This window comes from Astyanax mexicanus, chromosome 2, assembly GCF_023375975.1.
Source record: "Astyanax mexicanus isolate ESR-SI-001 chromosome 2, AstMex3_surface, whole genome shotgun sequence".
Taxonomy (NCBI): domain Eukaryota; kingdom Metazoa; phylum Chordata; class Actinopteri; order Characiformes; family Acestrorhamphidae; genus Astyanax; species Astyanax mexicanus.
This window is the reverse complement of record NC_064409.1, coordinates 7256673-7268910: the sequence shown is the minus strand read 5'-3', so window position 1 is coordinate 7268910 and position 12238 is coordinate 7256673. Positions and strand designations below refer to the sequence as shown.

General features: G+C 38.8%; 1 protein-coding gene across 4 annotated transcripts in view; it reads right to left on the bottom strand.

The window, feature by feature from the left end:
- Nucleotides 1–12238, bottom strand: part of LOC103044440 (coiled-coil domain-containing protein 136) — a 60236-nt gene that overhangs the window by 17863 nt on the left and 30135 nt on the right. For all 4 annotated transcript variants that reach the window (XR_455017.4, XM_007252388.4, XM_007252389.4 and 1 more), the window contains exon 5: nucleotides 8602–8913. Coding sequence is in view for 3 of the 4 variants with exons in the window: in XM_007252388.4 (XP_007252450.1) it covers nucleotides 8602–8913 (312 nt within the window). In the remaining variant the exon portion in view is untranslated. The remainder of the gene's footprint in view (nucleotides 1–8601; nucleotides 8914–12238) is intronic.

Sequence of the window (12238 nt, the reverse complement as noted above, 5' to 3'; positions counted from 1 at the left end):
GTTCTTCTTCTGGCCACGTCACGAGTCTTTACGTACTTACGTCACACGTACAGCATCTAAAAGAGGATCCGGCTCAGTTTTACTCAACACGAGCGGCTTGTGGAGCAATGGAGACTTCAGGAGAGAAACTCAGAGCACAGTAGCTCATTCACTCCTAATAAAAACAAAGATATGAAGGAGTGAAGTTTCTGACTGATCTCTCTCTCTCTCTCTCTCTCTCTCTCTCTCTGACTGAACATAACCTGGAATCGGATTCTTCCACTAAAAGGATTCAGTTTAAAATGATTCTTCCGCATGTTCGGTGCAATTACACATTCTCACCAGAGAGGGCCCTAAACTTGTAACTTGCAGACTGCTGTACACCTCAAATCAAAATTTTAGCCCTTTAACTTGGGGTTTGCAGGTACGCGAAACAACATAGTATATTTGTAAGACGTTCTAGATGTTTTTTTCTAGTCACTTAAAAAAAAAGTTACCACTGTTCTTCTGGATCATCAGCCTTTTTCCACTGTCTTTCCTTGATCATCTGAATATCCGTGACAAAGTTACACCCGAACAGTCCTGCTTTTTTTAATTCCACAGGCATCACTATAGCACAAACAACACTGCATTTTGTGAGTGTGTGTATGTGTATGTGTGTGTGTGTGTGTGTGTGTGATCGAAACAACCAAAACGACTGGCCCAATAGGAATCCCAAAAGGGGCATGCTGAAGATCAGCAACTAGTCTGACAGTTTTTTATGAATTTGTCCTCTATGTCTGTTCCCAGATCAGAGAGCACTGGGCATCCTGACTTGTTTAATGAGCTCCAACTCGTCGTGTTCAGGCCTGGGATCAGAACACAGCGCTGAGAAGTCAACGGCATGCTGTTTACAGTCCTGCATCTTAATATAGTAAAGAGCTGAAGCCACTAAGAGAGCCTGCTGAGCTGAGAGAACATCAACACTGCTGCTAACACTCAGACTAATGCCCCGCTGGAGGCCTTCTGCTCCCTCATTATAACATTACAGCTCGCCATGTGTCGTCTCAAAGCCTGAACAAACATTATAAACAAGAGAGGTAATAAGACACCAACGCATGAATGTACAGCAAGTTTAAAGCACTTCTGTAGTAAACTGTAGTCCGTAGTCACTCTGGCCACTCTTCCACTGCAGGGCTGAAGAGTTCTGATAGCTTCTCCACATGGGCACAGTTCAGAATAAAGTGATTCTCAGCACGGTTAGCTATCCATACCTTGGAGCCACACTGCAAAAAATCCATTGACAAAAGCTAGACAAAATATATGTAAATTAAGACATAAATGTTCAAACTAAGCAAAGAAATCTGCCAATTGGGGTGAGCAAATTTTTCTTAGTATTTTTTTTTAAATAAGCAATCACAAAGTTTCAAAATAAGTAAAATAAGCTTAAATCATGCATTTTTTTTGGCTTAAATTTGTACACAAGAATCAATATAACTTGACTAGTAACTTTTTGTGGTTATTTTGAGTCTAAATTACTTTAAAAAGGTGAAAATTCTAAGTGAGACTGAATAAGATCATATTCCTAAAATAAGTAAATCAACCTTACACTTATGATGCTTAGTAAGACCAAAATGTATCAGAGGAAAAAAAAGATCTATTGCCTTAAAACTAGTTAATTTCATTTGCTAAGAATAATGTTTTTTGCAGTGCACAGACACATTCGGTGGGAAGGCTTAATGTTGTTGGCATCCCTCGATTAGCTAGCTGGGCCACGATAAGCTGGTAATTTCAGATGGTCCAGAACGCAGCAACGCGCCTGGTCTTTAACCAGCCAAAATGGGCACGTCACCCCACTACTCGTTGAGCTCTGGCTACCAGTTGCTGCTTGTATAAAATTCAAAGCTCTAGTGATTGTATACACTCCTGTCTATGTTACCTCCTGGCTGCTGCAATCCTATTAAAGAGTCCAGTTTCAGATTATTTTAGTTGTTTTTTTTAAAGCTCTCAGTGGAGGTCCACCCTTCTATAGCTCTCTTTCCTCAAACCTCACATTACAACTTCATTCTTCATCCAGTTCCCTGAGGTCTTTAGATCAGTTGCTCTTGGCTGTTCCATTCTCTCGGCTGAAGCTCAATGGTGACCAAGCTTTTCTGTTGCAGCGCCAAGACTCAAGAACAGCCAAGAACTGAACATTAGATTAGCCCACTTCTGTTTTACTTTTTAAAACAATACGGAGAATGTATTTATAATAGTTGTTGAATTACATAGATGTTAGTAATTGTAAGGGTTTTTGTACATTGTAACTACACACTAAACTGCCAAAAGAAATCATGTGATAGCAGTTTGTATATGTACGCTCATGAAGTGTTGGGAGTCAGAGGATAGCTTGGGAATGTCCACATCTGTGGTAGGTAGAGTTGTAAGGTGATGTTGTAAACTCATGGCAAGACAATGTAAATTATTGGAAATCAAGTAAGGCTGTAGATGAGATAGAGGAGCACTGCATTTTCGAAGTTTTGTGGGCACTTAAAACACCCTAATCCACAGTGTTACAAACAGTATGTACCAGGAATACATCTTAGAAGACATTATCACATACAGTGGACACTGACTAGCAGTGTCTGGCTAGAATTGTCCTGGTAAATACAAAAAAGGTCAAAAGTTAAGGGACATGATAATAGTCCTATACTGGAACAATGACATTTGGCACGTAAGTGCATATTTTATTTTATTATCTCAGGTACTTTAAGGCAAAAATATTGGAAAATAAAAATATCAATGACTTTTTGTCAAATTTTCGTCCTGTCCTTTGTAAGTCTCCATGTTTTTCTCTGTCTCCTGTGTGTTTTTCTTCCTTCCACTACCAGATCAGGAGAATCTCTCGCTATCTTTAATAAACTCCTGAAGACAGAGCTCTTCAAAGAGCACTTACTCTCCTAACACCTCTAACTAACTACCTTCTACTACCAGATCAGGAGAATCTCTCGCTATCTTTAATAAACTCCTGAAGACAGAGCTCTTCAAAGAGCTCTTACTCTCCTAACACCTCTAACTAACTACCTTCTACTACCAGATCAGGAGAATCTCTCGCTATCTTTAATAAACTCCTGAAGACAGAGCTCTTCAAAGAGCACTTACTCTCCTAACACCTCTAACTAACTACCTTCCACTACCAGATCAGGAGAATCTCTCACTATCTTTAATAAACTCCTGAAGACAGAGCTCTTCAAAGAGCTTTTACTCTCCTAACACCTCTAACTAACTACCTTCTACTACCAGATCAGGATAATCTCTCACTATCTTTAATAAACTCCTGAAGACAGAGCTCTTCAAAGAGCACTTACTCTCCTAACACCTCTAACACACTAACTACTTCTAGCCTCATTTCCTTCCTCCCCTCCTTCACTCCTCTATCCCATTATTTCCCTTCGACCTCCTTTAGGCCCTATCTAGATGTTTTTACCTTTAACTTCTATTATTTTTGTACTTCACTATTGTAAGTCGCTTTGGACAAAAGCGTCTGCCAAATGTACCGTAATGTTATGTAATGTAATGTTTTCCCAGTCATGTGCTCCCTAGCACATTGCTCTCTGTGTCTCTACTTTTCTCCCCCTCTGTCCTTAGTGCTCCCACATGTGCCCATTTGTAACCACGCCCCCTTGTTAACAATCACAGGTGTTTCCTATTCTCCATATGTGTATTTTTTGGCCCCTTTGTTTCAAGAATGGTTGTCTGGTCTTGTGTGTCTCTATGTCTGTCTGGTTGCAAAGCTTTGTCTATATGTTCTAATATATTCTGTGTATACTGTTGTTGAGTTTTGTTACTGTTTAATAAAATGAAATGCGTTTATGTCTGTTTATTTTTCAAACTGGAATATGGAGTCTTTAAAAGGTGATAGATGCCTCTGAACATAAACAGGCGTATTTTGGTGCAATATAAAATCGCACTTTGCCATTTGCAGTAGATTATGTGCAACATGCAGCTGTAGATTTGATTGAAAACAATGAAACAATGTTACAATGAAGACTGGCTGTGTTATGTTGTATGTAGCTAGCTAGCTACTAACATGTCATTTCCATGATGAGCTGTAATTTCTATTTACAGTGGTACAAAATAAAACAAAAACAGCAAAAACCCACACAGTGTGTTCTGTACTGAAGGAATATAGAGCACACTGCCTGAAGTCAGATGCTCACAGTGTCTCTCAGAAAGCTATGGCTTGTATACTTGTATATACAGGAACAAAAAGAGCATTGTGAGGAAAAAGCAGATGATCTAATGTGTTTTTTTTTCTATTAAAGTGAATGTTTGTGGGATACTGGGATATTAAAGTTGCAGTAAGCAGGAATAAATGAGGCTTTTTCCTCCATGCTGTCAACACAACTGTGTTGATTTTGTAATAATATACACTTTCTATAAAACTCTGTAAATTTGACGGGAGCCAGATGCGTAGGCAAAGATCAGTGGCCACTTTTAAACCAAAAACAGGAGGGTGTGAGGCATGTTTAGAGGAATGAACCAGCCTCCATCATTACTTGTTGACTCTAAATGACTCTGGAAAAAAATAAGAGAGCACTTAAAAAGGATGAGTTTCTTTGATTTTACCAAATTGAAAACCTCTGGAATATAATCCAAAGGAAGATGGATGATCACAAGCCATCAAACCAAGCTGAACTGCTTGACGTTTTGCAGCAGGAGTGCAGGTATAAAATTATCCAAAAGCAGTGTGTAAGACTGGTGGAGGAGAACATGCCGAGATGCATTAAAACTGTGATTAAAAACAACTCTTAAAACTTTATGAATATAAAAATGGTTTTCTTTGCATTATTTGAGATCTGAAAGCTCTGCATCTTTTTTTGTTTGTTATTTCAGGCATTTTATGCAAATAAATGTTCATTTTACTTAAACATATACCTATAAATAGCAAAATCAGAGAAAATGATTCAGAAACTGAAGTGGTCTCTTATTAATGTAACTAAAATTGAAGTGGTCTGTTATTACTATTAGAAATGTAGATGTGACTTACACTGTTTTAGATCTTAATGGCTAGTTTTCCGTCTCTTAGCCTCATGTATGCCCTTCTTTCCCCCTTCTCTCTCTCTCTCTCTCTCTCTCTCTCTCTCTCTCTCTCTCTCTCTCTCTCTCTCTCTCTCTCTCTCTCTCTCTCTCTCTCTCTCTCTCTCTCTCTCTCTCTCTCTCTCTCTCTCTCTCTCTCTCTCTCTCTCTCTCTGACATTAACCCTATAATTTAAGAGTTTAATAAGAATGAGTTGAAAGCCTGGAGCGAATTTCCACCAGTGTCAGTGGAGAAATGCATCACTACAGATTGCAGTGCTTCCAACCACTAAATGAAATGATGAGGTTTATAAGATGCATCACCAATATAAATAAATGGGGCAATTAGTCACCATTTAGGTCAAGCAAAAAAGCACAGGCGGAGGAAATGTGACATGGTGATGAATAGCAGGAGTGCACAGTGTTCAGAAAAACATGGATTTGAAGTAATGAGGTTTTGATGACATCTGTGTCTTTCATTTTGAGAAGCTCACACACAGTAATACACACTTTTTTTTTCCACCCTGTGATTTATTTCATGTTTTCAGGAATTCAGGAGTGTGTGAGAAATTGCTTTCCTCTATGAATCATCGTCGTCCTCGCTTGCTTGCACATAATTTTTATTCACAGAAGGAATTCAATCTGTACATGTTAAAGAACATAATACAAAGTATTTCAGCATGAAAGCAGGTATTTGTAATGTGTAACAGCATCCTAAATCATTACTACATCTCTGCTTTTTATAACAAACCGATCTGTGTGAAAATCGGGTATAAATTGGTAGAGTTGTGATAATTATAGGTGTATTAAACACTTTCCTCAGTGTAAATAAATGCACTGGGTCCCAGGAGGCAGGCTATGTGGAGTCTATGTATATATGTCTATGTCATTATCAGTACAGTGATGGCGGCGCCCGGAGCTACAAAGAAGCACTATGGGATGTAAACAGTGTATTTTAATAAGCTTCTTGTGCTCTTTTTAAGTTACAAATGCTCAAATTAAATTTCAGGGCTCTCCAGATTCTACCACTGAGGTGTGGAGATACTTTGAGCCTGGATAATGGTGTAAAAAGCGATTTTTTTTAAGGGCAAAATATGCACCATTACAGCCGTTGTACAGAGTTCTGGGCAAAAATTACTGAATCTCAGGAAGCTGTAGGAGAGCAGAGGTGTGCTTTTTAACAAAAGTAAATACTTTTTATCATGTTTTACTAAACTAAAAGTCAATTTTACAACAGAGTTCTCCTTTAAACAATAAAGGTGCTTTATGGTAAAGTCCGTTGGTTCCATAAAGAACCACGTTTGAGAGTGTGAGAGTAAAGAACTTGACGTAAAGGATTTTACAGGTTTTTCAGGATTTATAGATCATATCTGTTTTCCACTATTTTGTTTATATATATATATATATATATATATTTGTATTTTATATTTTATATTTACTTTCTTTTTATTTTATATTTACTTTATTAAATTGATTTTCTACATTGTATATTTATAATAAAGTCATGAAAACATTTAAGGGACTCATATGGAACTACGCAGTAAACAGTAAATAAAAGTGTTTGTCCTTCATATTAATCACCTGATCTAAACCTGATAAACTGAGATGGTGATTTGAGGAGATTTAGGATGAGCTGGAGTTTCACAGCGTGAAGTATTGTTCAGCACCTCCAGGAACTCCTTCCTTCAAGATGCTGAGAAAACTATTCCAGGTGACTCTCCCTCATTAAGACACTGAGATTCCAAACATTTGATTGGTACTGTATTATAAATTCCTGACTACAAATAAAAGAAATTAATCTGGTGGTGGTTGCATCATGTCTCAAAACTAACACTATAACAAATTAAATCAATTCATATTAGTACTGTGGGCAGGAGCAGTAGAAATGTGTATGTGGCGGGCGGGCGCAAGATTAAAACAAGCGCGCAGTAACAGGACTAAAACAAACAGGACCGGGTTTTGAAAAGCAGTCCAGCGCAGAACTCCAGCTGAAAATATGTTTCATATGAGGTAAAACTACACAGTAAATTCCTCTGAAACATTAAATATGTTTTTTTCTTTAGTCAGGGCACAAAAACAGACCTGAGGGAAATAGTCATAGTGCCAATGCATGCAAAAGTGCTCCTAGAAGCATGACACATCCCCCAGACTCTCATATTTTGCTGCTCACTCACTCTCTAAGTAATAAGCCCAGGTTGGCAATAGAAACTGAAGTTGGTGGAGTTCCACAATAAGGTTTCGTTACCCCTGTGCTCGGCACAGCTTCTCTCCAAATTAGAGTCAGTCGTATTCCAGTAAAAGATTTCTGAGAGCTTTTCAGTGGATGTGAGATTGGACTCTGTTTGTAGTGTCCTGCTCTACAGATGCTGAGCTCTGTTCTGAAGAACTACGTGCCTGTGCCTGAGGGGGAATAGGAGGCCGCAGTGAGAGCTGATGGTAACAAGTACTGCTGTACTGAGTATGTTTTCTGTTTATCTTAATATAAAACAGTATAAAATTATGTACTGAGAGAAGCGTGGCAGAATGCAGGGTACACTCCTTACTCATTACTCAATAGAAGTAATGCAGGTTACAATCACCAAGCCTGGTCTACCTCTGTGTTTCTCCTGGTCCTGGTGCCTCTTTGCCCTAGACATTTAGGCCCCACCCACACGAATCCGGACACTTTTAAAAATAAAGGTTTTTGTCTCTGCTTTGGCCTTTTGACCACGCCAAAATTATATTTTCAGTCACTGAAAACTGAGTTTTTCTAAAACGCCTTCCAAGGTGGAGGTTTTTGAAAACTTTGCTAACAACAGAGCAATGTGCACTGGAAAACAACACGGTCTCCTATAACTGGAGGTCCATAAAGAACTCATCACTGTGAGCTCTAAACACCTGAACTAAACTATTTTTTAAAGTTTTAGATTTTAGCTCTATTCACCCCCATTCACAGGACTCACTCACGGGCTTCCTCTACAGTTTAACAGTCATTTACTGATATAACAGGGGGACAGAATGTGGTCAGACTCTTCATAAATGGCTGTGGAACTGCAGGGGATGCATTTTGGACCCGTGGTTCTCTCTGTGTCCGTGATTCCATTGGAAGTATGTAGCCGCTGCTCCTGACTCCCAGTCGCCGACTGGGTCAGATACTTAGCATGCCAAATATTTGCCAGGCGTCTGCAACTGGTTAACAATCAGTTGGCAACGGATCTGTGAGCTTCTTTTAGTAGTTTACATTACATGACTGAGCGAGCGCAGAGAGATCCCCGATTTGCCTCCAAGCGATCAATGAAAGACTGTCTGCCACTGAAAAACTGGACTAAAACCGTGTAGTGTAAACGTGTCATTATGGGTAGAGTACAATATAACATAGGTAGCATACTGGATTATACCATACTACAGCGTACTATAGAGTGCAGTATTATACTTGAGTAGAAATATTATATACTGTAGCAGTGTATACTCTGAAATAGAGTAGCATATTGCATTAGATTTAGCACTGTACAGTACTTAGTGTATAGTTGTTCTGTAAAATCAAATACTATTGTAGAGTATAGCACTACTAGTGTAGTATGCTGAAGTGCAGGGTGGTATAACTGACCCTCAGTGTTTGCCTGGTCCTGCTCGTTCCTGCGCTGGCTCTTCATTTTGATTTCAGCCCTCAGCGTGGTCAGCTCCAGCTCATACTCCTGTGTGGTGCAGTGGAGTCTCTGCAGCTCGGCCCGCAGCCTGCACAGCTCCTCCTGCAGCAGCGCAATGTCGTTCTCCCGCTCCGCCGCCGCCTCCTCCGCCGCCTGCTGCAGCTCCTGCACCTCCACCTGCGCCACACGCAGCTCCTCCTGAGCCTCCCACAGCTCGCTGGCCTTCTCCTCCTCCAGACTGTCCAGCTCTTCCTGCACTGAACGCAACTGGGCTACAGAGACAGAAAGAGAGAGAGAAAGAAAGAGAGAGAGTGAGAGAGATTAAAAAACAACGGCTAATAAACCAAAACCACACAGAGTAAGAAAAAGTGAAGAAAGGATGAGGAAAGTTATAGTTAAGAGTATAAGTTTAGAGGATAGTTGATCTTCTGGAGTCTGTCCAGTTTCATGTAAGGAATTAAATTAAATGCTGGTTGTTACAGACACAAAGCTCCTATTTCCACTATTTACCACATTTAGACACATTTTACACTAATGAAGTAACCAAAGATGTAAAAGTGCACATAAAAAAAATATTAAATAACTAGTAAAAGCCACCAAACATGTTCTGCTGGTAACATATTTTGAATCCAACATCTAAAGTATGTGCCATCTAAGATTTATTGCACCATACTACATTTACCCAGTCTTAAACTGCCCAGTTTTTGGTGAGCCTGTGCTTTCTGCAGCCTCAGCTTTCTGTTCTTGGCTGACAAAAATGACATTCAATGTGGTTTTCTGAGATTGTTGTCTTTTATATCAAGTTTCCAGGTATCCACAGGCTCATCAACCATATACAGTGTTATTACCTTACTGTCTTACTATTAAACTAGTCTGAACATGGTCCATTCAATGTCTTGCATCTTTAACAGAGGTGTCAAGTAACGTAAGTAGTTTAAGTTTAAGTTTTGAAGCCACTACTTTTACACTTTTATTTGAGTAAAAAGCTGCTAAATCAATTTGCACTTTGGACTTTATGTTGCTGCTATTTCCCTACTTCTTTATATTATTCTGTGTATTTATCTTACCTATTTTATTATTGTGTTTTTTATTCTATTTTACTTTTGTCTTTTAAATTGCTCTTGTGTGTAAACTGGACCGTGAGAATACAATTTTATTGTACCTTATTTACCACATGTGATGTCAATGACAATAAAGTCTCCTTGAATCCTTGAAGATTTGATACTTCAACGTCTATAGAAGTATTTTAAACCCTAGTATCTATACTTCTACATACAGAGTAATAAACGGAAAAACATTTTTGTTACATCTTTGTAAATCTCTGTAGCAGAGTTGTGCCATATTCTATCGTACGCAATCATTTCTGCAACATTTTTGAATATCGTGAACAATATTATACCCTAAAATATTGTGCCATATCCCCCGCCCCGATTATCACATCAGGGTACTACTTTTTTGCTTTGTTTTCAGCAAAAGAGAAATTCAAACTGTTCTCATTTACTATTATATATCTACTAGAGACAGATTGTATCTGTACAGTATCATTTATTTTATTATTATTATAATCCTAGATATATGGAGATATATGGAGTGCATTATTTTTAGTATCAGGACATTCTGGATCATTAGCTTCTGTAACAAAGAAGTCAAATTTGATAAAATTCTTGTATTTTGCCATATCATATTGTATGCAATAATAAAATGTACTTTTCATTTTGTTGCAGTAGTGTGTAGTAGTGAAATATTTATTTTTTAAATTCAGTATCGTTATCGAGAATCTACCATAAAATATCGTGATATTATTTTAGAGCCGTATCGTCCACCCCTACTCTTGCGGATGTTTTTTTCTATTCTCTATTCCAGTAAAGTAGCAGTTCTAGAACATAGCTTTGAGGGTACCATCTTAGTGATGGAGAGGAACAACATCTTAGTGACAGTTTGGTACTTTTTTTTTTTGAGAGTGCGTGAAGAACTCATAACACACACACACACACACACACAGAGTATGTGACAGGGAGATGAGTAGAGAGGCAGTGCAGTGCTTTCTGTGTGTGAAGAGGAATGGCGCTGGCACCTGTCCTAATCCTGCCATTACTCAGTGTCTGCACTTCTCACTCAGTCTCACTTCTTCACTCATACACACACACACACACACACACACACACTTTGACAGGCTTTGTACCCTAAAGAAGGAACACTCTGCAGATAGAGTGCATATGGGCACATCCCACAAAAAACACATTTATTTAACTGTGATAAGGACACTCAGCTCAGGTCTATAGATAAATAATCTCTCTTTTTTTCACCTAAAAGGTAAAAAAAAAAGTCTAACTAACTGATAAAACTGATAAATCACATTCAGATGGCTGGGAACAGGAGTATGAATCTCTGAATAAGTCATGATTAGGGCTAAGGTGCTGCCCCCTTTGATCAGAAGATTGCTGGTTTGAATCCAGGTCATGCACATTGCTATAAGCTACCAGAGCCCTGAGAGAGCACAATTGGTCTTGCTCTCTCTTTGAAGTTCCCCCTACATCACTCCAAAGGGTGATGTGGATCAGCACAACCTTGCATCTGTGAGCTGATGTATTGGAACCCTTTTATGCTGCACTTTCCTCTGAGCATGCTGTGATGCTACACGGCAATGCTTCTGCATCCGCAGCAGTTCGAAAAGAGGCGGAGTCTGCATTGCATTTATGTGACTGACCTTCTGTTTGTAAATTGCTCATTCATCTTTAGCTCTAGAGTCCTGGTTTCTGTGTGTATTTGGTTTTCTTTAGATGGCTGTAATCAATGCGTATGCTTTGTTTTTTTGTTTTATTTTATTATGGGCCTAAATGCACTTTTCATTCACTCTTGACTTACCTAACCCATTCTTGGGCTTTGTTACTGTACGTCTGATGGCAACAATAGCCCCTTTACCTTCCTAATTACACTACATTACGTTTTGAGTAAATGAAGCAGCTGAAGTTAAATAAATAAAAGTTTATCTCGCAATATAAAATCACTAAGAATATAGAGTAAGTGCATGGTGAAGACCTGTTAAACACTGTAGACAAGCATTTAACAGTTTAACTTATGTGACTGGCTCCACTGTGTGTGGTCAGTGATCCGTTTCCCCTGAGTTTGCTTAAGGTTTAATCTAAGCTCTCTGTAAAGTAAATTCGCAGCATAACTGATACTACAGCTGCGCTGGAAGACGCCACTAAATCAAACCTGCTGAAACAAAACACATCCAGTGCACATTATACCCAGCAGGAGTCTTCCTGAAGCGCTGAAATAAATCTCACTCTGCTGCGAGAGACGACTGAATTGTCACAGCTGCGTTGTAGCGGTGCTGAACAACAGCTATAATGATCGCTGATGGAGAATCTGAGACAATGCTTTTTAAACCTGTCACAGTGATCATTTCAGCTCTTACTGGAGGACGAATTGAGGAAAGCTTGACTGCAAAATCAAATGAACATCAGAGTTAATTAAAGCTTCGTTGTAGAAACAATTACAGTGTTTTTAAATTGAACTGAATGTGCAATTCAATTCAGTTCAATTTAAAACACTGCAATTATTTCTAAAAATCAGTCTCCACCTGGATTTAAG